At 42.3% G+C, this 25,244-nt stretch overlaps 1 protein-coding gene across 1 annotated transcript; it reads right to left on the bottom strand.

Annotated features, from left to right (window-relative positions):
• Window positions 1-1,553: 1,553 nt before the first annotated feature.
• Window positions 1,554-25,244, bottom strand: LOC136131360 (bestrophin-3-like). Its single transcript, XM_065888161.1, has 5 exons — window positions 25,170-25,244; window positions 24,909-25,061; window positions 21,897-21,977; window positions 19,864-20,015; window positions 1,554-2,484 (listed from the first exon to the last, which is right to left on the bottom strand). The coding sequence occupies exons 1-5, from the start codon at window positions 25,242-25,244 to the stop codon at window positions 1,554-1,556; spliced, it is 1,392 nt and encodes a 463-aa protein (XP_065744233.1).

The raw sequence follows: 25,244 nt of genomic DNA, 5'->3' as shown, positions 1-25,244 counted from the left end.
GGTTAAGACTCTGCGCTTCCACTGCAGGGGGTATGGGTTCTATCCCGGTCGGGAACTAAGATCCCACCTGCTGCGTGGCCAAAAATAATAATAATAATAAAGAAAGCATTGGTCTGCTAAGGTATATTATTTGGATAAAAGAATAACAACTAACATTGAGAAATGAAAGACTCTTCTAAAAAATAATAAAGTAAAATAGAGATAATAGTATATCAATTCATAGGATTCCTGTGAGGATTAGTGGGATTATCTGTTTTTACACGCTATTGTGAACACCCAATAAGTGGTAGCAATTAGGGCTGTTTTGTTTTTGAGCTCGTAGTCAAGCTTCATCATATGACAGAAATAGTGAGGGCAGCACTCATTAGCATGGCCTTCCAGTTAAAGTTGGGAGCTGCCAACAAACAGCCACCCAGGAACTCCCTGGAGGAAGTTAGTCAATGTTCCATCCCCATGATACAGTCCTGGACCCCCTTAACCTCCCAGCTCCAATACCCTACTTCATCCCAAACAACCTGGCAGACACAGTAACTGGTCCCATGTCATGACACGATGGGGATTTTTCTTTAAGAGTCTGAGTGAAACAGTTTGAAACCTTGTTATTTGGTTCCATAGCATTTGGTTATGCAGGTCTCATGCCCTCGTGGCTTCTCCGGTGTTCAAGACCTAAGAGTGGAGGCAGAGAGAGACGGCCACGGCTGAGAGGGCATGGGGGACACAGCAGGTCCCATGCCCCTTCCCTCGAGGCTGGGAGGAGCCCGGCTGCATTTACTGACACTTTGATCACTCTGTAGGAGGCTTTGCCAATGCCTCGTGCTTTTAAAACCGTGGCAAGAAGTAAGCAGCAGAGTTGGCAGGAGAAAATGTTACAGCCTGAAAGGTGGGATGGATGAGAATCACCGGAGAAGGAGCAAGACGAGGGGGACGAAAAGAAAATAGGATGAGGGAATAAAGGGGGAAGAGAGAAAAATGAAGTCCGGGAGGTCGGAGGTCGGAAAGGTAACTGAAGGGAGGTGGAGCTTTCTGATGCTGATGAGGCTTAAGAATTAGGAAAGATAAGAGTTATAGAAAGTGGAGTGGGATGGTTAGAAAGCCTCAAACAAGGAATCAGCATTAGGAAGGGGCTTTTGAGGCATCGTCTGATCCATCTGCCTGTCTTTATAACTGAAGAAAAGAAGAAAGGGAAAAAAAAAAAGGGAAGAGAGAATCCTTTGTTTCTCTATTGGCAAAACTAGGGGATTGGACCATGATCTATAAAGCCCTTTGCAAAGCTAACAATCTATGAATTTATAAGGCGTATATATTTATATATTTAAGGTTCCTTATTTGGTTAAGATACCTCACTGTGGTCTGCGTAACTTCCATGAAAGTCACTTTGTAGTGGGCGGCGTGAATGTGTTTGATTTTCTCAGGTCTCAAAAAGTCAGGATCATAATGCCCTTCAAAGTTTTAAGTAGCTTATACGGTATGATCATTTAAAAAAAAAAAATTGACTAGCCCCCAGGTATGTTCTGGAACTAATACTTGAACTTTTGGGAAAGTAAGAATCTAGGCTAGAGCCAGGTCCTAGAACTTTCTGGCCTTCCTTTGGGTGACTCCTCCGTTTGCTCGTGGTTAAACTCTATGATATCCGTTTCCTTGGTGTCCAGGTTTTCCATTAAATACAGCACATCAGGAGAGACTCGAGAACCAGCCACAATGTTGATTCCTCCGGTCTCTGAGGATGTTTCTGTGTCAAGTAAAGGAACTGGCTCAGAGCTCACGGGATCCGGACTTAGGCCTGCCAGGGAGGTGCGGCTGGACTCCACCAACCTCGGGAGGCTCCACCTTTCTGGGGACTTGTCACTCTCATGAGGGTCCTCCTCAGAGGCAAACTGGAGGAGGTTTCTCTCAGCTTTGGCTGGCACAGTCTGGGAACTGGGGTCCCTAGAAGGTGCCCCATTCTCTGAGGGGAACGGGACTGACCCCACAGGGTCCTCCTGCTGTGCAGTCCTGCTCGGCTGAACGCCAGTGAAGTCAGAGCTCTGGATAGAGGCAGTGGAGTCGTGGTGGTCATCCTCTGCCCTGGACACTGCCGCTTCGGCTGCTGTGACCAGTACCTCAGGGACCCGCGGTGTTTTGGTGGGGTAGCCCCTCACACTGGACGGTGGAGTCAGGCTGGCCTGTCGGATGGTGGGCAGCTCTCCCAGGCTGGCGTGCAGCTTGGGGCTCCCCTCTGGGGTGCAGGGGTGCTTCCAGGTGGCTGAGGCATGGTGGGGACTTCTCGAGGGCACGTGCAGCAGGTCCCTGGCTGGGCTGAGGTCGCCTGGGGGTAAGAACGTGGAGCTGTCGCTGGCCTGTCTCCTGTAGCTTCTCCTCCTGGGGCTGGAGGTGCGTTCGTGGGTGCTCAGGAACCTCTTGACTCTTCCAATCATGGAGCGGCGATGGCCATGCTTCTCGTAATCCCACAGCCAGTCCTCGCCAGGCAGGTCAGACCCCGACAGCCTGAAACACACAAGGACAAAATGCAGGCAGAGCAGCTTCAGGGGCCTAACTTTGTGTTGGGGCCAGAGGCTCAAAGGTAAGGACTGAGTTTGGTATTTTCACATTACAGATTTTGAAAGGGAGGAGGGAGGGGGACTTTAACTGGAGATAATCTAGCAGAGGTTCTCAAACTTTTGGGTCACTGGACCCTTTTAAACTTCTAAAAAATTACTGAGTACCCTGGCGAGATTTGTTTATGTGGTTATAGCTATTGCTATTTACTGTGTGAGAAATGATGACTGAGGAATATGAAAAAGCACGAGAATGTGCAAGCACTCATTCCATTAATTAAGTGATGATATCACTACATAGCCTCTGGAAAATTCTACCGTACCCTCACAAAAGGACAAGAGTGAAAAAGGCAGATAAGTTTCATGTTATTATGAAAATAGTTTTGACCTTAAGGACTTGGGTCTTGGGGTCTTGGTTCTTGGGGATTTCCAGAGGTCCCCAGCCCATATTTTGAGAATCACTGATCTAGAGACTTAGACGTTAAAAAAAAAAAAAAAAAGATATAGTATGTGTTCTTTCTCCCTTGTTACAGGTGAGCTAAAGTCATGTTTTCCCAGGACCCATATAACCCCCCAAAACAATGGATCACAGCTAAATTCAAGACAGTCCAAACAACAGCTAACATTTACTGACTATGCGCCTTCCATGTATTAATTCATTCAATTATCACAGTAATCGTGTATGTTAGTATCATGATTATTCACATTCTGCAGATGAAGAAACTGAGGCCCTGAGAGATTCATTAAGGCTATGTAGCTAGTGAGGGCTAAACCCAGAAGTCTGGTTCCAGAGCCTTAGTTCTTAATCTCTTCTATATAAAGTCTGCTACGTAGGTGTCAAGCGATGAGGTAGAGCCCGGGGGCAAAATAATGTGTAAATACAGTCCTTGCCCAGAGGTCATTTGCTGACATTCCTGGTCCATGCTTTGCACTTCTGTACTTGTGGGAAAGAGTACATCCATGAAGGTGGTGTGGACTCGCAATGCACTTGGGCTCCGCTGGTGATTAAGTCTGATGGATTTGTCATTGCTAAGAATATCCTGCTGAATTTTTAACATTTGAGACATAAAACAAATAATCCTCCCATTTTTAATCTTCTCCTTCAAGGCTGAAATAAAAGGATAACTGGGAAAACAGTAAGGGGTATTGGTTAGTAAGGCAGGCTCCTGCCTCAGATTCTGTGGTTATTTGTCTCACATCTCTGTGGATATACAGTCTTAACGAAGTTCCAAGAAAAAATGCTTAAAGCCCTGCCCGTGATCAGGCCAACCTAGTCCAGTGTTCGCACTGACATCCATGGTGACAAGATGCTCTAACCAGGTGCATTTTATGGGACATAAAGGGAAAACTTGGAACAGCATAATATTGGTGTAACCTGAAAGGGCAAAGTGAGCAGCCAAAGAAAATGTTGTTCCTCCATGTTTATGAATAAAAGATGGATGATTGAGATGATTAACTGGCTAAATGTCCTGGGATAGCATTCGATTACAACCTTGTGCTGTTATTCTAAAGCCTCGGCAGTGCCCTTGGCTACCAGATAGCCTTCTGGCCCACCTTCCACTGTTCACGGCTCGGATTCTGTTACATTGACTTGAGAAACGCAGACTCATGCTTCAGCAGCCTTGGTGACGCTGCTTGTTGCATTTCATTAGGTCAGATCTCCAGTCACACTTCAGGAACCCATTTCGTTACGGAGGACACCAGAGCAGTTGGTCACTAAGATTGCTGTGCCGGATGTGCTCTGGGAATCCGAGGTGGAGCTGGCAGTGTCTCTTTATAGGACAGGCCTCTGTCCTCCATTTGGATCTTCACTTTTTATTTGGGATTTGCCTTCCTTAATTACTCTTTAAGCCACACAACCTTGTGAGAATGACAAAATCTTCTAGGAAAAAAATGTTTGTATTATTGTTACTTCAAAACTTCGTGAACCCTAAGGAAGAAACTTTCTTACTATGCACCGATGTAGTGGATATGTACACTCAACTGAGGCAAAGGATTAAGGCCTTGGGTCACACACTGGAGAAAAACAAACCAGTTGCAGAGAGCAAACAGGCCAGTGCTCTTGCTGATGTTCTACTGATTCACCCACCGACGTCGGGCAGGACTGCCCACAAGGTCCTATTGCACCTTCCTGCCTCTGAGACTGTGGTGTGGACGCGTGAGATTTATCCACATAGCCAGCTAAATGCATTGAGCATCTGCCATGAACACATTTGTTGCATTAAGTTCTGTATAACATAATTTAGAAGGAGGGAGAAGGCATGTATATAAATAGCTAACTTGGGGGCAAAGTAAGTTGTTGAGCTGGTCTTTGACACTGCAAAGGAAACAGATAAGCAGAGAAGGGACAGAATATTGCAGGTGGAAGAAGTGACTTGAGCAAATTAGACAGCAGGGAACTTCAGGTGTTTGTAAGGAATGGGAAATACTCGGATTAGTGTACAGAATAGTGTCAGGCATGAAACTGGTAGCCTTGGACTGCGTCATGAAGAGTCTTATATACCAGGTAGAGGGATTAGGGCTTTCCCCCAGAGGCAGTGGGCAGCTGTGGGTTGTCTTTGCGAGTGGAGGGCATAACTAGAATTGTGTCATTTGGTAGTCGTGTCCAAGTGGGAAAAGCTACGTGGAAAGCAACACTGTTGAATGTTCTCATCCAGAAATGCTCTGGATAAGAAACATGACTTGGGAACTTTCTTTCTTTCTTTTTTTTTTAATAAATAAATGAATAAATTTATTTATTAGAAAAAAACAAGAAAACTGGGAAAGGCAAAGGAGAGAATTAAGAGACAAGAGACAGGTCTTGGCACGGTGAACATTTTTAAAGGGTTATTAAGAAATAAGGCAAATTAAAAAATGAATATTGATAGGAATGAAGCAAAGAGGAAAATGAGAGGAGAGAAGGGCTTCCCTGGCGGTCCAGTGGCCAAGACTCCGCTGTTCCACTGCAGGGGGCATGGGCTCAATCCGTGGTCAGGATCCCGCATCCCACATCCCGTATGACGTGTGGCACGGCAAAAAAACAAAACAAAACAAAAACCAGGGGGCTAGCAACCTAGGAGAAGGCGGACGTGAGTCCCAGAACCAGCTCTGGAGATTCTGCTTGGCCATGAAAGTTTTTAAAGGGGAAAAAGGGGGAGGTAATCTCAATGACTTGGGAACTTTCCACACCATTAGTCAGAAAGACCCATTAGTGGGTCTTTGGAAGAACACTTGGTGGTCTGTGATCTGGGGGGGCAGTTTTCTGAATCTCATGCTGGAGTGATGAAGGAAGTCCTCCAGCTCTTCACGCTATCAAAGTGCAGAAGTGAAACTCCCCAGCGTGACAGACCTAATGACCTTTCTTCCAAATGTTTCTGTGATGGAGGTTTCATTGCCAACACACAAGACCCATCTCCTTTCTCTGGTTCCCAATATGACAGCAGAAACTGAGGTTTGAGGACAAAATGGTTTAAGGCTGAAAACATGCAGAATAGAATACATTAAAGATATTTATTTCCCAGTTGAAAGGATGTACCTTTTAGGTCCTTTGAGATTTTCTGCGCCTCCTTATTTAATTTTTATTTTATTATATTTTAAAGGGAACTTTATTATTTTTATTTATTTATTTTTGGCTGCTTTGGGTCTTCGTTGCTGCACGTGGGCTTCTCTAGTTGCAGCAAGCAGGGGCTACTCTTGGTTGCAGTGCGCGGGCTTCTCATTGCAGTGGCTTCTCTTGTTGCGGAGCACGGGCTCTAGGTGCGCGGGCTTTAGTAGTTGTGGCACAAGGGCTCAGTAGTTGTGGTGCAGAGGCTTCGTTGCTCCGTGGCATGTGGGATCTTCCAGGGCCAGGGATTGAACCCGCGTCCCCTGCATTGGCAGGTGGATTCTTAACCACTGCGCCACCAGGGAAGCCCCTTATTTGATTTTTAAAGACCTTTAGTATAGGATTAGTACAATCCTGAGGCCCAAATATAACACCACTTAAAATGCCCCAAAACAGTTATAGCAGAAACATTGTATGATAGAATGTAAGCACCCTCATTATATTGCTATATTTTAGAGAAGATCAGCTGAAAAACCTAGGTCTGATGTTCTGGAATTCACTCAGACTGAGATAGGCATGTAATTAGAGACCGGAGGACGTACATGGAAAGTGCCATGCAGCCATTAGTGTCCAGCAGGTGGAATTTGAGAATTGCCTCTGTGGTGAGGAGAATGATTTATTTCGGGGGCTTGCAGAGCCAGGTTTACCGCTGCCTAGGCTGACCCCAGCTGTATGACCTTCGGAGAGTCACTTAACCTCCCTGTGGCTTAGCATCATACTTGAGTACAACAATACTTACTTTACCTGCTTTGCAAGGGCGTTTGGAAGTTCAAAAGGAATAATATACTTGGAAAAGCTTTGAAAAGTAGACGATATAAAAAGGACTCTGTCAATGACTGGCACACTTTCAGAGATGGTTTCCAAATCATCATCGACTACGCATGGTTAGAGGAAATAATAGTGTCTGTCCGAAGGTCACTCCCTTTTCTCCTTCAAGCATGTCCTTTAAAAATGCTGCTACACCTCAAAGCTGCCACCTAACGATTAACATGTTGGAAGGGATGACTACAACAGTTGTTTATTGATGAGACTAGGGTACTGAGTAGATGGAGGGGAAATATAAGGATGGGAGGAAGCTGGGTTTTTTCAGAGAAAGAAGATAAGGCCAGTCAGGTGGTGGGACTGCCCTGACTTGCCTCTCAATATTGTCTTTTGTGCCATTTGCAGACATTGTCAAATCCTTCAGTAAACATTATGGCACAATATACATCACCAGTGCAGAAAAAGTGAGAATAAGAAAGGTTGTGGCACGTATTGGGCTATTTCTGAAAGGGAGGAGAAGTGTACGTGGCGGGAGAGAGAGTAGATTATGTTAAGCTGGGCAGGCTAGTTGGTTCTAGTTGAGTCTGGAAGGAGGGAGAGCATGCGTTATTTCTACAGGTCAAATTGTTGTCAGGATTGGGATGTGTTCTGATTTCAACCTCAAGTGTTAAAAAAAGACCCCCAATTTTCAAGATACCTATTGAGCACCTACCCTCAGTCTCCCTTGCCAATGACTAATGTCTGAGGGCTCCAGCAGCTGTGATTTAATTAAGGCCTCTTGAAAGGATGCTTGGATGCTCAGGGTGCAGAAGAATACTTGTCACCTCCTGTTACCATAACAAAGAAGAGGCAGGACACAGGACTGCGGAAGATGGCTGTAATGTATTTTTTTCAAAGCAAGCTTTTTGCAAAGGGAACCCCTTCTCATTAGTGTGATCAAGTAACTATAGAGCTTCAAAGACTGAAGAGTAAAACTAGATGATGCTTGTCTTTCCTTCTCTGTGGCCACTTTTAAAGTGGAATTTTGACAATTTAAATTCCAATGATAGGTCATTCTAACAGAACTGAAATGAGGAATTTAGGAAAATGATACTTAATACGATGAATTCTACTTCTCACATCAGATTTATTGTTTCCAAATTGCTTGTGTACTCAAAGTCAGGCAGCTGCCTTGGAGGAAGCCAGTAATTGCCTGAAAATCCATTGGGGCAGAGGCACGTGTGCAGGAGCCTTTATTCATGGGCAAAGCAAAATGTACTCTTCAAACCCATTAGAGGCACACACTGTCATTTTTAACCTTCTGCACTACAGAATCACCGTCAAAGCTGTAGCCAGGGATTTATAAAATGAGTAAATAACCCTCATGCTAAGCTGGGAGGGGCGGGCTGAGTGTTGTGAGAAAAATCCAGTGGACAGAACGTTGTATCCACCCACAACACTCCCCCCAAAGCCCCTTCCCCCAGCACCCTGCCCCGCCAGCTAGGAAAGAGTTTCAAGCTGTGGAGCATCGGTGGAGGTTGTTGAGGCCAGAGAGCTGGCCACCACCTACCCGCTGCCTCTCTATTTGCCTCCCTGATAGTTTGGACCAAGGATTATAGCAAATCTGGTTAAAGAACAAGCATATCTAGCCTCACATTACCATTATTCTCACCTGGCCTCCATTGGCTGTCACAAAAAGAAATTGTGGCCCAAAGTTAAAGTCCCCACCTTTCCGTACTCTTGTATCCTATGAGAGTTTTGTTAGAAAAGGAAAGTAAGCCATCTATACCTCTCATGCCACTTAGAAGGTGAAAACTAAGCACCAGTGGTGACCCCATGCCGGTAAATGAAAGAATCCCTGAGCAAGTTCTAAAATTATGAACTTAATGCACATTCATCTCCTTGGGAGTTTCCATCTCTCCTTTCCCTTCTGGTACATTAAGTGAAAATCAATGTTCCAAGAATACGTTTTGTTGAAGTTAGTGATTCAGAATTTGAGATATTTTTGGCTGTTTATGGCACAAGCATGCAACAGTGTGTGTGTGTGTGTGTGTGTGTATAATCAGACTATGTTTTGTCTTGTAAAGTTAAAATATTTGAATATAGTTGGATAAGAAGGGATTACTGAATAAAACATCCATCTAGAAATATATTTAACCACACTTTAATAAAGTCTTTGCTTGCTTGAAAATGTATTTTGATATATTTGAAGTATTATATCACTAAGAATACTTCTGACTGTACTGTAAAATCCTAAATGCTTTGTGCACATTAAATACATATACGTTTCACTGCAAAAAAAGTACTGGATTATTTCTACATATTCTTAGGACCTTGAGAGTGAAGATAGATACGTAAAAGTCATTATTTCTGGGTATGTGGTTGTAGTTTCACAGAACCAAATAAATCTTAACTTCCTCAACCCCAACCAGGAGGAACTTTTACAAAAATTTGAATATTACTCCTCTTTGTTAAGTGGATCCTTAATTCACAGACCCATTCCTTAAGATCACTACCAGCGTGAGGAAATTTTGACATATTTGAACCATGGCAGAAAGGCCAATACAACAGTGTTTTATGAACTGGACTGCAGTCAGCAGTTTAGGTTGCCAGGCTGAGAGCCTGCCTTTAGATTAGCAGGGCAGAGTGAGCACAGTCCCACGAAGACACCCCTCACGACACACTCAAGTGATCTATTTCATAAGCAGCTGCAGCCTCTCTCCTCCAGAATTGCGAATCCTTTAGCTGTTATGGATGGATATTTTGTTAGGGTTTTTCCTATGCCTTTAAGGAATTATTGCTGTTTGGATTTCCAAGACAGGATTTAAAGGGAGTTATGAGACTTCAGGTCTTTAATTTCCATGTGTTCCATTCCTCAGAGCCTTAAAAATCTGTGCTAATGGATAATCCCAAGTATTTAAAAAATAATAAGAATTTTGGAGTGAACTCATGATATTATAATGTGAAGACAAGCATTCTACCTCAAGCTAGCTGTGGTAGGCTGGGCCAGGACCTCATTTAAAAAAAATTTATTTTCAGCAATGTTGGCTTGCATTTGAGCATTCTAGGTTTGTTTTGGTTAAGTGAGGTTTATCAAGCATAAGTGTCCACTGTTTCCCAAAGAAGACCTTTTTCATTTTAGGGCTTGTGCATGTTTTCCTGATATGCAACTTCTGGACAACTCTTCTTCTGGCTGCTTATGAGTGTTTTCTTAATCTTGGTTACTAGTGTCTCCATGGTTAAGCTAATGAAAAGATTCCTTAATTAAAATAGCAGATCAGAAAGCATTCTATATTATGACAAAGAACAAACTAAAGAGCTTCAACTGAAATTATCTCAGGTGTAGTAATGGGAACAGAGTTCAAATAGGAAAGATTCTTTTTCATTGTTCAGTTAATTCATAGGATGGTTTATTAAATGGAGATTGGTAGTTTATTACAATAATTAACATGGTTTATTAAATGCTTAAGACAAGTATATCTATGAAAGCATTTCTATTCTGGGTGCTCAGTTCAGATTTTCAACTGGCCTTTTTTCATTCAAAGTGGTCATTCTGAAGCTGATTTTGTCTAATTGAGTGCTTTTCATTTATTTATTTTGGCCACACCACGTGGCACGTGGGATCTTAGTTCCCCCATCAGGGATTGAACCCATGCCAGCTGCAGTGGAAGGACGAAGTCCTAACCACTGGACCACCAGAGAATTCCCTGAAGTTGATTTTTAACATGCCGCATACAAAGATTGGGAGATGGAACTTCAGCATTGGTTTGGTGTTAGAAATGATAAAATGCTGTTTTAAAACAGAAGCTTTTGGTCTTAGATTCAACAGAGAAAGATGGGCTTTGTTAGTTATAACTTCCTTCGGATTAAGACATGATGATGCTTGGATGTGGTGAGAACACTGGTTCCTGCTTCACTAGCTGAACAGGCACCATCTCCCCATCGCCCTTTACAACATCCATCTTCAGCTCCCTCCCTCCAGCTCAGGCTCTGAGGCCTCCTCTCTCCCTGCCGCTCCCCCCCCCGCCACCATGTCTTCTTTAGGCCCTTCTCTGTCAATTCCTCTGGCTCCTGTGTCTTCCCTCTCCTCCACGGAGCTCCTTTCACTCTGCCTGTCCTTTTCTGTTCCTTTCTCAGAGCAACAAGAGTTATCAATTTATTTCTTTATTACATCTTGCTTCATCTTATAAAGGATTTGAGGTAGCTTATACAAATAAACACAATGCAATAATATATAAAGTTAGGGTAAGATGATAGAGCTAGAATAAGGAACACTAACAAGATGAGACCAAAAGAAACATGCCAAAAAATCTCACGGACTGACTAAAGGTGGTCTACAACTTGGGTTTTCAGCTTTCAGCAGCCAAAATGAAAAGACCCTCCTCAATTATAAAATTCACAGTCTGTAAGAGAAATAGTGTAAGAGTTACCCAGAAGAGGCAAAACTTTCTTTTTTCCCACAGATGTCTGAGATAAATTTTCCCCTGTAGAACCCCTGATAAAAGGGATGCTAAGTCATACAGTGGACAGAACTACAGTAAATACCACAGGGATTCTTAATGGGTCTGTCCAGACAAGACCGGGGCATAACGGTAAAGTGAAATTCAGTAGAGATGGTTAAAGTAATTCCAAGGATTGGTGGTAGGGTGGGGAGGGCAGGTTCCTCTTTCCCTCTAAACATGCTTGAGGTGTTCCCATCCTAAAATGTTATAAAACAAATAAAAAATGTGACATTACCCTCGACTATGTCTCATTGGATACTGTCTGGTCTATTTCTTCCCCCCAGTCCAGACTTCTCAAAAAAATAGTACATGGATAGTTAATGAGTTAAGGAATTATTGTGACTTTTTGGTCTTTTTTTTTTTTTTTAGGCATGAAAATGGTATTGTGCTTATATTTGCTTCACAATGGTTCAGTGGTGGGTACTGTAAAGGTGGGTGGGAAGATGGGTGACACCAGGTTGGCCATGACTTGATAGTTGAAAGTGGGTGATGGCTACGTGAGGTTCATTATAGTTTGTCCTCTACTTCTGTATATGTTTGAATTTTTCCATTATAAAATTATTTTGAAAACAGTTTTCGTTGGCAATCTTGATCTCCTTGCCTCCCAATTTAGCTTCTGCTCAGCACTCTCACTTAAGTCTCCAATGACCTTAAAATGCAAACTCCTATGGTGTTTTACATACGTTATGTTGAAACTTCCACCCTCGGTCTCTATGACAGGGCATTCTCTGGGTTATTCTCCTGCCCCTGTAATGATCATTCCTGCTCTCTCTCAAGGACTCCTTTTCCTCTGACCACCCTTTAAGTGACAGTGTTCTACCCTTTGTATTCTGTCCTACTCACTTGACACGGTTCCTGGGTGCTCCCACCCACTCTTTTTTTTGCGGTACGCAGGCCTCTCACTGTCGTGGCCTCTCCCGTTGCGGAGCACAGGCTCCAGACGCACAGGCTCAGCGGCCATGGCTCACAGGCCCAGCCGCTCTGCGGCATGTGGGATCCTCCCGGACCGGGGCACGAACCCATGTCCCCTGCATCGGCAGGCGGACTCTCAACCACTGCGCCACCAGGGAAGCCCACACCCACTGTTTAGGTTGTAACACACCCATGTACTGATAGCAGTCAAATGCATCCCCCTGCCTAGACTTTGTCTCTGTGCACCCTGCCCGCTGGCCAGCTCCATGTGAATTGCCCACAGATGGCTCAAAGGCAACCCACGCAAAAGGAAGCTCATCATCTTTCCCTTTCAGCAGCTCCTCCTTGCTACTCTCTATCATCCTTGGTTCATTACCAACCACCCCGTCATACTTCACTCCTTCTCCTTTCTCGAATCTGTCCCTTCTGCCATCTCCACTGTCTGCATCCCTGGAAGCGCCACCCTAGTCTGGTCTTTATCCTCTCCCGTCTAAACTATACTAACGGCCTGCTCACTGGCTCTCTGGCTCTGGTCTTATCCCTAGGCATCCATCTTTCAGCCACCTGCTAGGACAACCTGCCTAAAACACAAATGTGACCATGTCATTTAATAGCTTTGGAAAAAGGCTGAAACTCTTTACTCAGGCTGTAAAGTCCTCCATAATCCCCCCTTAACTCCCCCTCCAGATTCATTTCTTGGCTTTTCTGCTTGCATATCAAATTGTTACTCTAATAGAAGCACAGAGTAGAAAGACAGTTGCCAGGGGCTAGGAGGTTGGGGGAAATAGGGAGAAAATAGGTAAAAAGGTACAAACTTTCAGCTATAAGATGAATAGGGTTTGAGAAACTAATTAAAACATGGTGATTATAGTTGATAACACTATTGCATAATTGGAATTTGCTAAAAGAGAACTTAAATGTTCTCACCAAGAAAAAAAAAAAAAGATAAATATGTAAGGTGATGGATGTGTTAATTAACTAGATGGGGGAATCCTTTCACAATGTATACATATATCAAATCACCACAATGTGTACTTTAATTATCTTATAATTTTATATGTCAACTATACCTCAAAAAAGCTGAAAATTTAAAAAATTGTCACTTTGAATACACTATCATTCCTTTCTGTCTTTGCTCATATGGCCTGGAATGTACCTTCTGCTGAATCCCCTCACTCTTGTGTGCTAGCTCTAAATTCGTTCTTTTTTTTTTTTTTTTTTTTTTTTTTGAGGTACGCTGGCCTCTTACTGCTGTGGCCTCTCCCGTTGTGGAGCACAGGCTCAGCGGCCATGGCTCAAGGGCCCAGCCGCTCCGCGGCATGTGGGATCTTCCCGGACCGGGGCAGGAACCCATGTCCCCTGCATCGACAGGTGGACTCTCAACCACTGCGCCACCAGGGAAGCCCCTAAATTCATTCTTAAAGATGCACATTAGACTCCCCAACTCTAAGGGCCTTCTTTGATTCACCAGACCCTGTGAAGTGTACCTTCACTGTGTTCTATAAGACTCAGCGTTTCTCTATTGCTGCATTTACCACATTGTATTGTGACTTGTCTCCTCATTATGTCTGTGAGCTTAAAAGGTGTGTTTGTTTGTTTGTTTGTTTTTGCCTGTCTGTAGCATCTGGCATAGAACCTACCATATACTAGGCCCTAAAAGAAAATACTGCCTGAATAAATGAATGAGTACATTCCACACGTGAAGATACAAGGAAAAACGTGATAATTTAAATTTGCACTTGAGATAAAAATGAGAGGGGGGAATTACTTTGTTTCAGTAATGTATATTTGGTAAATGTGTAGAAAATAGGGCAGTATTTTGGCCATGTTCCTGAATATAGAGAACAAAGGAATTGTCTCCAAGGAATTCCCTTTTCATATGGAAATGAGTAGTGTGCTGAACGTGAAAGAACGTAGGAGGCAGCGTAATTTCTCAGGTTGCCCTTGGATAGTACTTTTGCTCAGTTATTGAAGGGCATTGCCTCGATTTTGGAATTTCTGGGTCATGGGAATTGTGATTACAAACCTGAAACATTGATATGAAAAGATGAGGCAAATCTGATTTCTGAATTAAATATGCTGGGAACATATGTCCTAAATAGAATAAGAAAATAAAAAAACTCATCCAGGAAAGGATTTTTCATGTGCATCAAGCAGCAAACACTGAAATGTTTGCATCCATACCATGCTGACACCTAGTCTCCATCCTAATGCAAAGAACTCATTGGCTCAGTCATCATCAACCACGTGTGCTACAGTAATCCTTACTTCTACCTTCCCTTTTCCCTGAGCCTCTTTCAGATTGTTTATTTGGTATTGATGTTGTATTTGAGTGAACAATTCAATGCTTAGGGAATTAGCTTTTAAGATTTTAAAGGACATCTGTTGTTTCTGCCAGCCCAGAAAACCATTCACCCTTCTCCTGGTAATAGCACCGTGATTTTTCTTAAGGTATCATTTACTCCGTATGGCTGGTTGGGGCTGACCACACTCCTTGGTCCAAAGATGGATGCACGAACCAACCTTAGCTAATTAAAATATTGTGTCTTCCTGTTGATAGTTATTGGTTCAGGAATGGGCATGTTAGCCAAGCCCAGCCAATCATAATAAATCCAGTACTTTAGTTTTAAGAGTTAGAAAGGAGGTGTGCTCTTTCCACAGGATTTGCTGAGGAGATAGGTTGGTCATCTGGAGCTGCTGGCTGCCATCTTGCCTTTCTGCTGTCAGGAGGGGAGAGCCTCCTGAAACCTGAGCCAGTGGAGAGAAAAGTAGAACTGAGGGACAGGGAGGGCAATGCGGGTCTTGGTGACATATCTGAGCCTCTGGATCCAGTCACACCCAAAGCTAGACTACTTTCTGAATGTGACCCAAGAAACCCCTTGTTGCTTAAGTTAGTTTAAGTTGGTTTTCTGTCATAGGCAACCAGAAACATCTTGTCTAATAGCACAGTCATTGAAAGAATCGACACTAATGGATCGATGAGGGCATTCCTGTGACTGCTGGCTTCCAAAAACCTGAATTCCTGCAGTGACCTTTCCTGGACTGTGAGGCTCTCCTTTAGGGTCCTCATTCACGCAGAAAGTCAAGATCAAGTGAGCTTTTGCCTAGTTGTTTCTTTGATCAATTGGTTCTAGCAGAGTCCAGTTAAACGTCTCAGAAAAGCCTCCCCTAATAGACCCTGGCCTTTGCCTGTGCCTGGTCCATCCTGCTAGTAAATAGGCCATCTTAACTACAGGATTCTCTCTGACAACTGGTAACTTTTTGCTCCATTCTTTTTTTTTTTTTTTAAAGTAGGTGATGAGTCTTTATTTATTTTTAAAAATCATAGACCTGTTTATTTTCACTAACATTTTGTGACTCTAGACCTAGAACATTTACTTCTTTTTAAAAAATTAATTAATTTATTTATTTTGGCTGCGTTGGGTCTTCGTTGCAGCACGCGGGCTTTTCATTGCAGTGGCTTCTCTTGTTGCAGAGTACGGACTCTAGGCGTGCAGGCTTCAGTAGTTGTGGCACGCAGGCTCAGGAGTTGTGGCTCGCGGGCTCTAGAGCTCAGGCTCAGTAGTTGTGGCACACGGGCTTAGTTGCTCCGCGACATGTGGGATCTTTCCGGACCAGGGCTAGAACCCGTGTCCCCTACATTAGCAGGAGGATTCTTAACCACTGTGCCACCAGGAAAGTCCCTTCTTTCTTTTTAAATAATTTTTATTTTTTAGGCCGTGCCGTGTGCATGTGGGATCCTGGTTCCCTGACCGGGGATCAAACCCGTGCCCCCTGTATTGGAAACGTGGAGTCTCAACCACTGGCCCACCAGGGAAGTCCCTTTTGCTCCATTCTTAAACACTCTACCTCCTGATTTCCTCTCAAGCATTTTATTTTCTTTCCCAAATTTCCAAGGTTAGTTTAATATGAAAAATAGCTTAGATTTGTTTAATCTTTCTGTGCCTCAGTTTGACATCCACAAATAAGAAATCTGTACTAGTTGATAATAATGCTGTACATTTATATCTAGAGTGTTTTTATGCTTACCATCTAGTTTAATCTTCCCAGTAATCATTTGGGTTATATATTTTCTCCAAGGTCTTGTAAATTCCTAATGCTATGTTTCTGTATTTAGAAATAGGAGAAATACGTATTTTAGTTCTTTCTAAAGAACATGGACACTTGCAAAGGAATGTAAAATTATGATGATTAGGATGAATATGTAGATCAAGATAAAAATCTTGAGGATCAAAATAAATTATCACTTTAACCATCATGCAAAAACAATTCAATGGACATTAGAAATGGAGAACAAGTGGTACTTGCAGTCCAAATAGAGTCATTACGATGATTCCCCGGCCCTATCAATGGTGCTGGTCTCTTCTCTTTTACAAGGCAGATCTTCAGATACTTTGCATTAATTAATGACGGGAGTGGAGGGGAAGTTTAAAGCTTACTCAGTGACCTAAAAGCAAACTCACAGAAAACCCTCTCCTATTAATTTTCAAAATTGAGAAGGTTGCCAGATATCCATGAAACTGCCACTGCAGAATATATTGGGTTGGTCAAAAAGTTCCTTTGGTTTTTAAGTAAAAATAAAAGACACATTTTTCATTTTCACCAAGATCTTTATTGGACAACGTATTCACCCTTTTATTCCGCTACCTTCTGCCATTTTTCACGTAACTTCATAATTCCATCTTCCCCAAACTTTTTATCTTTTTGAGCATAGAACTGTTCCGGGTGCCTTTTACAGTCTTCCAGGGAATTGAAATTTTTTCCATTAAGAGAATTTTGTAAAGACCAAAATAAATGGAAATCCGAAGGTACAATGTCTGGTGAATACGGTGGATGAATCAGAACTTCCCAGCCCAGCTGTAACAGTTTTTGCCTGGTCATCAAAGAAACATGTGGTCTTGCATTATCCTGATGGAAGATTATGCGTTTTCTGTTGACTAATTCCTGATGCTTTTTGTCGAGTGCCACTTTCAGTTGGTCTAACTGGGAGCAGTACTTGTTGAAATTAATCATTTGGTTTTCCGGAAGGAGCTCATAATAGAGGGCTCCCTCCCAATCCCACCATATACACAGCATCACCTTCTTTGGATGAAGACGGGCCTTTGGTGTGGTTGTTGGTGGTTCATTTCACCTGCCCCACGATGTCTTCTGTTCCACATTATTGTACAGTATCCATTTCTCATCGCCCGTCACAATTTGTTTTAAAAATGGAACATTTTCGTTACATTTAAGTAGAGAATTGCACACGGAAATACAGTCAAGAGGTTTTTTTCGCTTAACTTATGTGGGACCCAAACATCAAAGCGATTAACAACCAAGCTGGTGCGAATGATTTTCAACGCTTGATTTGGATATTTTGAGTATGTGGACTATCTCCCGCGTGGTATAACATTGATTGCTCTCAGTTAGTGTCTCGATTTGATTGCTATCAACTTCAACTGGTTTACCCAACTGTGGAGCATCGTCCAGCGAGAAATCTCCAGCACGAAACTTCGCAAACCACTTTTGACACGTTTGATCAGTCACAGCACCTTCTCCATACACTGCACAAATCTTTTTTTTGCATTTCAGTTACGTTTTTGCCTTTCTTGAAATAATAAAGCATAATATGCCGAAAATGCTGCTTTTTTCCTTCCATCTTCAGTATTAAAATGGCTACACAAAATTTCACCAATTTCGGTAAGTATTTTTTAATGCACACTGATATGACAGCTGTCACAATACAACCTAACAAAATTGTTTTGAATGAGGACTAAAGACAACTAAGCGCTACTAGAGCCATCTTACGGAAAAAACCGAACGAACGTTTTTGCCAACCCAATATTACAAAAGGCTGAGAACGTTTTTGCCAACCCAGTATTACAAAAGGCTGAGAAGTGCACAGCAGGAAATTACTGTTTATGGAGACTGAGCAGTCTGCTGGGGTAGGGATGAGTACCTTGGTCTGGAGGAGGTCCTGGACAGGAGGGCCCAGGCTTAGCAGGCATCTAGAAGCCGAAGCAAGGAGTAGGCAACCTTCACCAAGCTGTGCTTTGAAGGCAGCAAGGTGAGCGTCCTGGCTCCTGCATCATCTCATTATTTGCCATAATTCCTGAGATTCCACTTTCAGTCATCTTTTTCTTTGGGTCTTGAAGAGGTTTCAGCCTCAGAGGTTATTTTGGAGGAGCACCCCAAACCATTATTTTTGAGGATTAGGAGACATTGAGCTAAAAATAAAGCCTTATAGGGATAGGATTGAAGCTAGATATTCTCATACTAGTATTAAAAACAAGACAACAGGCCCAAAATAGAGTCACTTATGCTAAGCCCCATGTCACCAAACGGAGACATGGTTTCGGTTCTTCCAGAAATGGAATCTTAAACCAATCAATCAGGATTTGCCTGATCAGCACTGCTTAGGTAGTCTGCCTTCTAGACCCCTGCCATCTCCTATAGGAAAGTGACCTTGTAATAACCAACCCACTTTTTTGCCTGGTGTAACAGCCTTTTTCCTGCCCCCTTCTGCCTACACAAGTCTTTCACTTGTATGGCCCCTTGAAGCTCCTTTCTCTTTGCTAGATTGGATGCTGCCCAATTCATGAATTGTTGAGTAAAGCAGTAAGATCTTTAAAATTTACTCAGTTGAATTTTGTTTTTTAACAGTAGAGAAAAAGGAGGGCTGAACTGTATTGGGGGAAGAGAAAGAAAGTCACAGGTGGCAACTTTAGACACGATCTCACTTCACAAATCTGCTTAGAACTGACTTCAGGGAAAAACGAACCATAGTTTTGCCAAAAAGTTATAAGAAAAACTCCGTAGAAGTTTTTCTTTTTTCTGTAATTTTTTGGAGGGGCTCTTTTTACTTTTCTAAATTTGTCCATACTCTTTAAGTTACTTGGAAACTGTACCGTCTGCCTTCAGCAAATATACTTAAACTTCCCCCACATTCACACATTTCTCCAAAATCAGATACATTATCAGATTTAATAAAATTATTCAAGAACTGTGCATGATTTACTGCCGGCCTCAGCCCCTTTATTTAAAGCTCATAGTACATAGGGACAGATTGTTATGTTAAAACAACTGAACAGACACTGGCTTGTATACTAAACAAGTCAGTTTGATCAAAATATAATCTTAGAGAACAGTTTTGATAAAATTTATCTTAAGGCTTGCTTGTCTCAGAATAGTTTAACACAGTGCCTACACATGGTATATACTCAACAAATACTTGTTAAGATGCATTCCATTATGATAGTCATAATTAAATAATAAACAACTGTATAATTAAAATAGTAAACTACTCTTCAAGTTGGAAGGAAAGACAGAGGATAGTTTCACAACTACTGGAAAATTTGCTGTGGTATAAAAGCAAGGTACAATGCAAATTACCTCAAAACACACACACACCATATTTAAATCAGAAACTACAGTCTCTTTAATTTCTCACTCTCTTGGACATATTAATTATGTCTGAAAATTTGAAAAGGCCACCATTGTAAGATATTAATAATTGAGAGTTCTTATGAAAGTAACTTCAGGACCACATCACAAAAAGATCAGAACAGTGACTTCTCTTCTAAATATTGATGATTTTTAAAAATGCGCTTACCCCATTTCGACTGTTGACCCCAGAAATGAGGGTATGCAGTAGTCAGCAGCTGCCAGTGTATACGGCGGTCGAGCAGCAGAATCGTCCCAGTAAATGTCCTTCTTCATTTTGGGTAAGCTCATGTGCATTTCATCCACGGCTAAAAGGGAGACCTAAAATCATCATTATAGTGTTAGAATAATTCAGATGTGAATTGTATTTATAAAGAAAGAATAAGTTTAGTGGGTGCTGGGGTTTGGAATGGGATAGAGCACGGTGTGAATGAGTGGATATACAAGTGTCTCTAGTTCTTATTTGCTTCAACCAGTGCTGCTACAGAGAGTTATACATGTCGTTCACTGCATAAGAGCACTTGGCAGTGGGGATAAGTGGAGCCATAAAACTGCCCAGACTAGATTCATCAAGCCGCATACCCCAGAGTGGAATGCCTCTTATCTGGAGGCAGGAGAGACACCTTTTTCTTCTTTGCTCAAAGTTTTCTAACTGTCTAGTGGCTCTCCTGACAGCAACCACATAATCCCAGATATTGCAGGAAGCCGAAGATTTCCATATCCCATTTCATTGATTCCATAAACATATTTATACTTGACATCATTTCTTATGTGCCCTGAATTTTTGTTTGTTTGTTTAGAAAAATACATCAACAAGCCTATACTGTTCAGGGCTATAGTGGTCTTCTCCTTTTGACTTTGACAAACTGATGCATGAATAAATTATTAAGCCTCTGGAAATGTAATTTTTACAAAGAGTGAGTGGTGTAGGCATTACACTTCCTCCTCAGCAGGCTGGCGATGTGATTGTTAGAGCTCGATACAGAGGTCGTGACCTGTGAGCTGGACAGGAGTAATCGGAGGCTCCTCTCCCCTGTCCTTGGAATGTACATTCTGCCCACTGTTCCCACAGTGGGAGCTGTTTCAAGGACACAACCTTGAGAGAGTAATGTGCTGTTGAGACCATCTGGACTGAATACATGACTGAACCCCAGTAAGGCCTCTATATCAAATTTTAGGATTCTGGCAGGTAGGTGTGGAGGTCTACTCATCTTGTATCCACGGAAGACAAGCCTCTTAATTAAGTTCCTAGCTTGTTAAACCTGCCATCTACCAATCTGCCATCTACCAATCTGGAGCGGTCTGCCTTGCCCCCTGTGTACTGGGGCCAGTTTGTGAACCAACAGCAAAATGTTTTAACTTGTGTAAGAACCGAGTAAGGGCTTGAAACAGATGAGCAAGTTGAAGCCCTTTTCTCAGCCTGTAGTTCTCAGGGAAGAGAATGGGTTGAGGAGTCTTGCCTAAAAGCAAAATTCTCTCATGCTGCGTCTTCATGAACAATCTCTCTGAAATAATGCTTCAGGGTAAAGGCTCTGGGGTCCCATTTGGTGTGATTGAGGGAGATTTGAGACACAGGCTGGTGTGACCCATGTTTCCAGTGTCCAGCTGCTGGACATCTGACTGCAGGGACCTACATGATGTGAGTTGGGAACTGTGTGGCTGCCACTTTATGTCATTGTTAATTTTTTTAGGTGGCAATAGGAAACAGATTAAAGAATGAATTAAAATATTGATCTGTACTGAGATGGAAGTGGCTATATAAAGTTAGTAAAGAAACCTACAAAGAAAACTGGCTTGAAATTGTATTTAAAAGGGACTAAATTGGGCTTCCCTGGTGGCGCAGTTGGTGAGAGTCCGCCTGCCAATGCAGGGGACATGGGTTCATGCCCTGGTCTGGGAAGATCCCACATGCCGTGGAGCAGCCAGGCCCGTGAGCCATGGCCGCTGAGCCTGCGCGTCCGGAGCCTGTGCTCCGCAATGGGAGAGACCACAACAGTGAGAGGCCCACGTACCACAAAAAAAAAAAAAAAAAAAAGGGACTAAATTTTACTGGAACTGAGATCCAGGGCCCGTGATCTCGAAACAACATACCGAATAGCCAAACCTCTTTTGTTTGTGGCTAAAGCACTCAAGTTCAGGGGCCGGCATTCAGAGTCTGTTTAGATTATTAATGTTTGTAAAGGAAAGAAAAACTCCTCTAACCTGCAGATTTCTGTCAATGCACCAGTTAGTTTCAAAATCATCATCATCTTCTCCAAAAGGGTTGATAAGTTGCTCAGCTACCTGCAATTGAGAACATAGAATAAGTCCACTGTGATGCTGTGAAGACTACGAGTGAAGGTTGAAGAGGATTCCTGTTTCACTCTCTGCTTTCTTGGGTCACCTTTCATAATAGGAAGCCTAGAGCGGAGTGGGTTGTTCTGCAGATGCAGATATTTATCAGCCAGTGAGAATGGACTCAGGCCGTGAGTCATGCACCTGCAGAGTCTGCTCTCCACAGACTCTGTCTGTTCAGCTGGTGACAATGCAGGCCCCAACTAGGAGAAGCCACGGGCTGTTTAGGAGCCAAATGACTGATTCGCAGGTACAAATCAGCCAGCAAATATCAAAAAAGCATTGTGATAGGCACTGTGCTGGGCACTTTGAAGGGTACGTAGCCTGTGCTCTGAAAGAATTTACAAAGGGCCAGGTGATGAGATAAAATGTAAATGTGGGCAAGGTTAAACAGCAAAGAAAGACTTCACAAAATAATACAAGGAGATTTCATGATTATTGGACATAACTGCTAGATGAAAGAGTCACAGAGCTAGTAAGTCATAAAGCTGGAATTTTTCTTACTTAGTTTTACCTTAAGGGATTTATGGCTATCTAGTAAGTTACTTTGAAGTTAAGTAACTTCTTACCATATATCTTCTAATAGTTGATAACTATTAGATGTTCTTACCATGTTCCTGAGCTGAATAGCTTTCTTGATGAGAGATTTATATGCCAAATATGTCTCACCTGTTAGTCTCTATTTTCATTAATTCCCTTTGATTTTTATTACCTGGACGTGTGTGTGTGTGTGTGTGTGTGTGTGTGGTTTTACATTGGGCCTAGGTGTAAAAAACTTACAAGTGTATAAAGCAAAAGCGCCATTGATTAGTTGAGTTCCTAGATCCTGAGACTATTTGGTAGAAAATCTACCTACGTTTTTTTTAGGATTTAAGTCTAACCACTACATCAAAATCACCTGGAGAGCTTTTAAAGCAAATTGATGGCTGGGTCCGCACCCCACCCCCCACCCCGAGATTCTGATTTAATGGGTGTGAGGTTGAGCCCAGGCATCATTATTGAGTAGAGCTCCCAGGAGTTTTTGATGTGTGGCCATTGTTGACAACCACTGACTTAGAGAAGGACATCCCTTTGTTCTAAGGGACAGCTTGTGGCAGGGCCCATGCCCCTGGATCACTCACAGCAATATCCATTGTCAGAGTCGTTCATTGCAAGTTCCAAGGGGCTGTCTACCTTTCTTGTCTGGGGTTTTCCTTAAATTAAATGGGCCACTGGATGGGTCCTGAAAATATTTTTGTTACATCCAGAATTTCACTTTTATGGGATCCATCCTGCATATAGTATTAGAGTCTACATTTAACTACAAAAATGATATCCATGTTTCTGAATTGACTATGTCACAAAAGTATCCTTTACTCACTTGGAGGCTCCATTTCCAGCAAACAGCTGAGTAATACACCATTCATAAGATTATGATGGGTTTTCACACTTTGAAAAGATTTATAAATATTAGAACTGTCAAGACAAAACTGTTTAGAAACTGAGATCCAGTCCACTGGGTGGGAAAACTCCCTTCTCTTAGGGTTACCTATCTCTTAATAGGGCTAAGATTGTCTTTTCATATTTTGCCTTCAAAATATTTTATAAAGGAAAAGACTGTTAATATTTTAGAGAGTACTTCAGAAGGCAGGAACTGCTGGCTCTTCCTTCCAGGCTGGCCGAACATCTCATGTGGACACAAAGTGAAAAATAAAAAGCTCAGCACAACTCAGGGGAAAGGACAATAGACCAGAGTGATTGAGTGTTTGGGCCAATTGTGGTGAGTTTGTGTTTATAGAAGTAGAGTCTACTTTTTTCTCTAATGGGAAATGAGAGCTATTAGTTTCTATTACTCTTTCTCTGTCTTAAATGGGTAAAAATAATTGAGTCACTGTCATCTGGTTAAAACTGTTTTTGCCATTTGTAAAGGAAATGCCTTTACTCTTTGGAGGATAACTTGAAGTGCCAACATATTTATTTTTCCTGGTTAAAATTCAAACCAATGAAAGTAAAGGCATCTGCAGAGAAAATGCTTCCACAACCTGGAAGGCCTCAACGATACACTGTGGCAGTTTGGAAGGTCAAACATTTGAAATTCTATTTTATTAAAATTATCTTCAAACTGTCTTTAGAATTCAGTTAACTTAATGAAGCCATTGTCTTTTATCTTTTTCTGTCACGTACAAAAGAGATGGAAGAATCAGGCCTCTGACACTTTTACATACATCTGGGGTTGGGGGAAGATGGTAGTGGGAACAAATAAAATTCTACACTGATGAGTGGACTAGTTGTTTTCACTGCTCTGACCTGTTTTTAATTTCCTGGCAAACCAAATATTGTTATTAATCCTGGGGTTTCTGGTTTTGATTCCGATGAATTCCTTTGAGTCTCAGTTCTGGTTTTGAAAATGGAATGCATTTAATGTCGTGGCACAGCTAGTGGGATTTCAGGGGATAGAAGCTAACTATCTACAGAGTTGAGCAGAACCAAGATAATAATATAATATTAATGCTTAAGTCTGAGATACAAGGCTTCTTATTTACTCTCTTTTACTCTGCTTAGTTGCTTGTTGTGGTATAAAGTATCAATGCAGGTACACTTATTACTTTAATTACATTATTGTAATCCTAATGCGAGCACACAAAGACTTAAAACAATCAGTGGCCATAAAAGAGTAGCGTCTGCATAAATGAGCTGCTTCAGACCCCTACAGTACAGTACTCACCACATCCCTGCCACTTTAATGCCCGGTTGAAAAGTAATAACATCTCCGAGCTATTAAGTGTTAAATCTACCTTTGACTCACTCATGAATGAGTGATTCAGTAAGGGATCAGTGTGCAGAGTCTGGAACATGACAGAGATTACAGAGCAGGTCTCAGGCACTAAGACTGTTGGCTACCTTGAGCCATCCTGCATAGAAGAAGAATTGTAGGAGAGTAAAGATCGGAATGTAAAGATCTAAGTCATGCCCTGAGTAGCCTTTGGTGGGGTCCAAAAACTGGCGTCCAATCAGGCACGCAAAGAAGAAGGTGTAGACAGCTAGCGTGACAACCTGAAACAGAGAGAAACCCGAGTGAGAGCACAGCGCTGGCTGCCCGAGAGAGACAGCATGCCAAAGTGGGCAAGTAGAAAGAAAAATCACGTGCCAAGGATTTGATACCTGGGTGTAGACCAGCGGAATCCCAACCCAGTCATAACCAAATAAGAGGCTGCACCAGGAGCGAAATCGGTTCAT

Source organism: Phocoena phocoena, chromosome 11 (genome assembly GCF_963924675.1).
Source record: "Phocoena phocoena chromosome 11, mPhoPho1.1, whole genome shotgun sequence".
Taxonomy (NCBI): Eukaryota; Metazoa; Chordata; class Mammalia; order Artiodactyla; family Phocoenidae; genus Phocoena; species Phocoena phocoena.
Note: the sequence above shows the minus strand (reverse complement) of the source record. Positions and strands in the feature narration are given on the sequence as shown.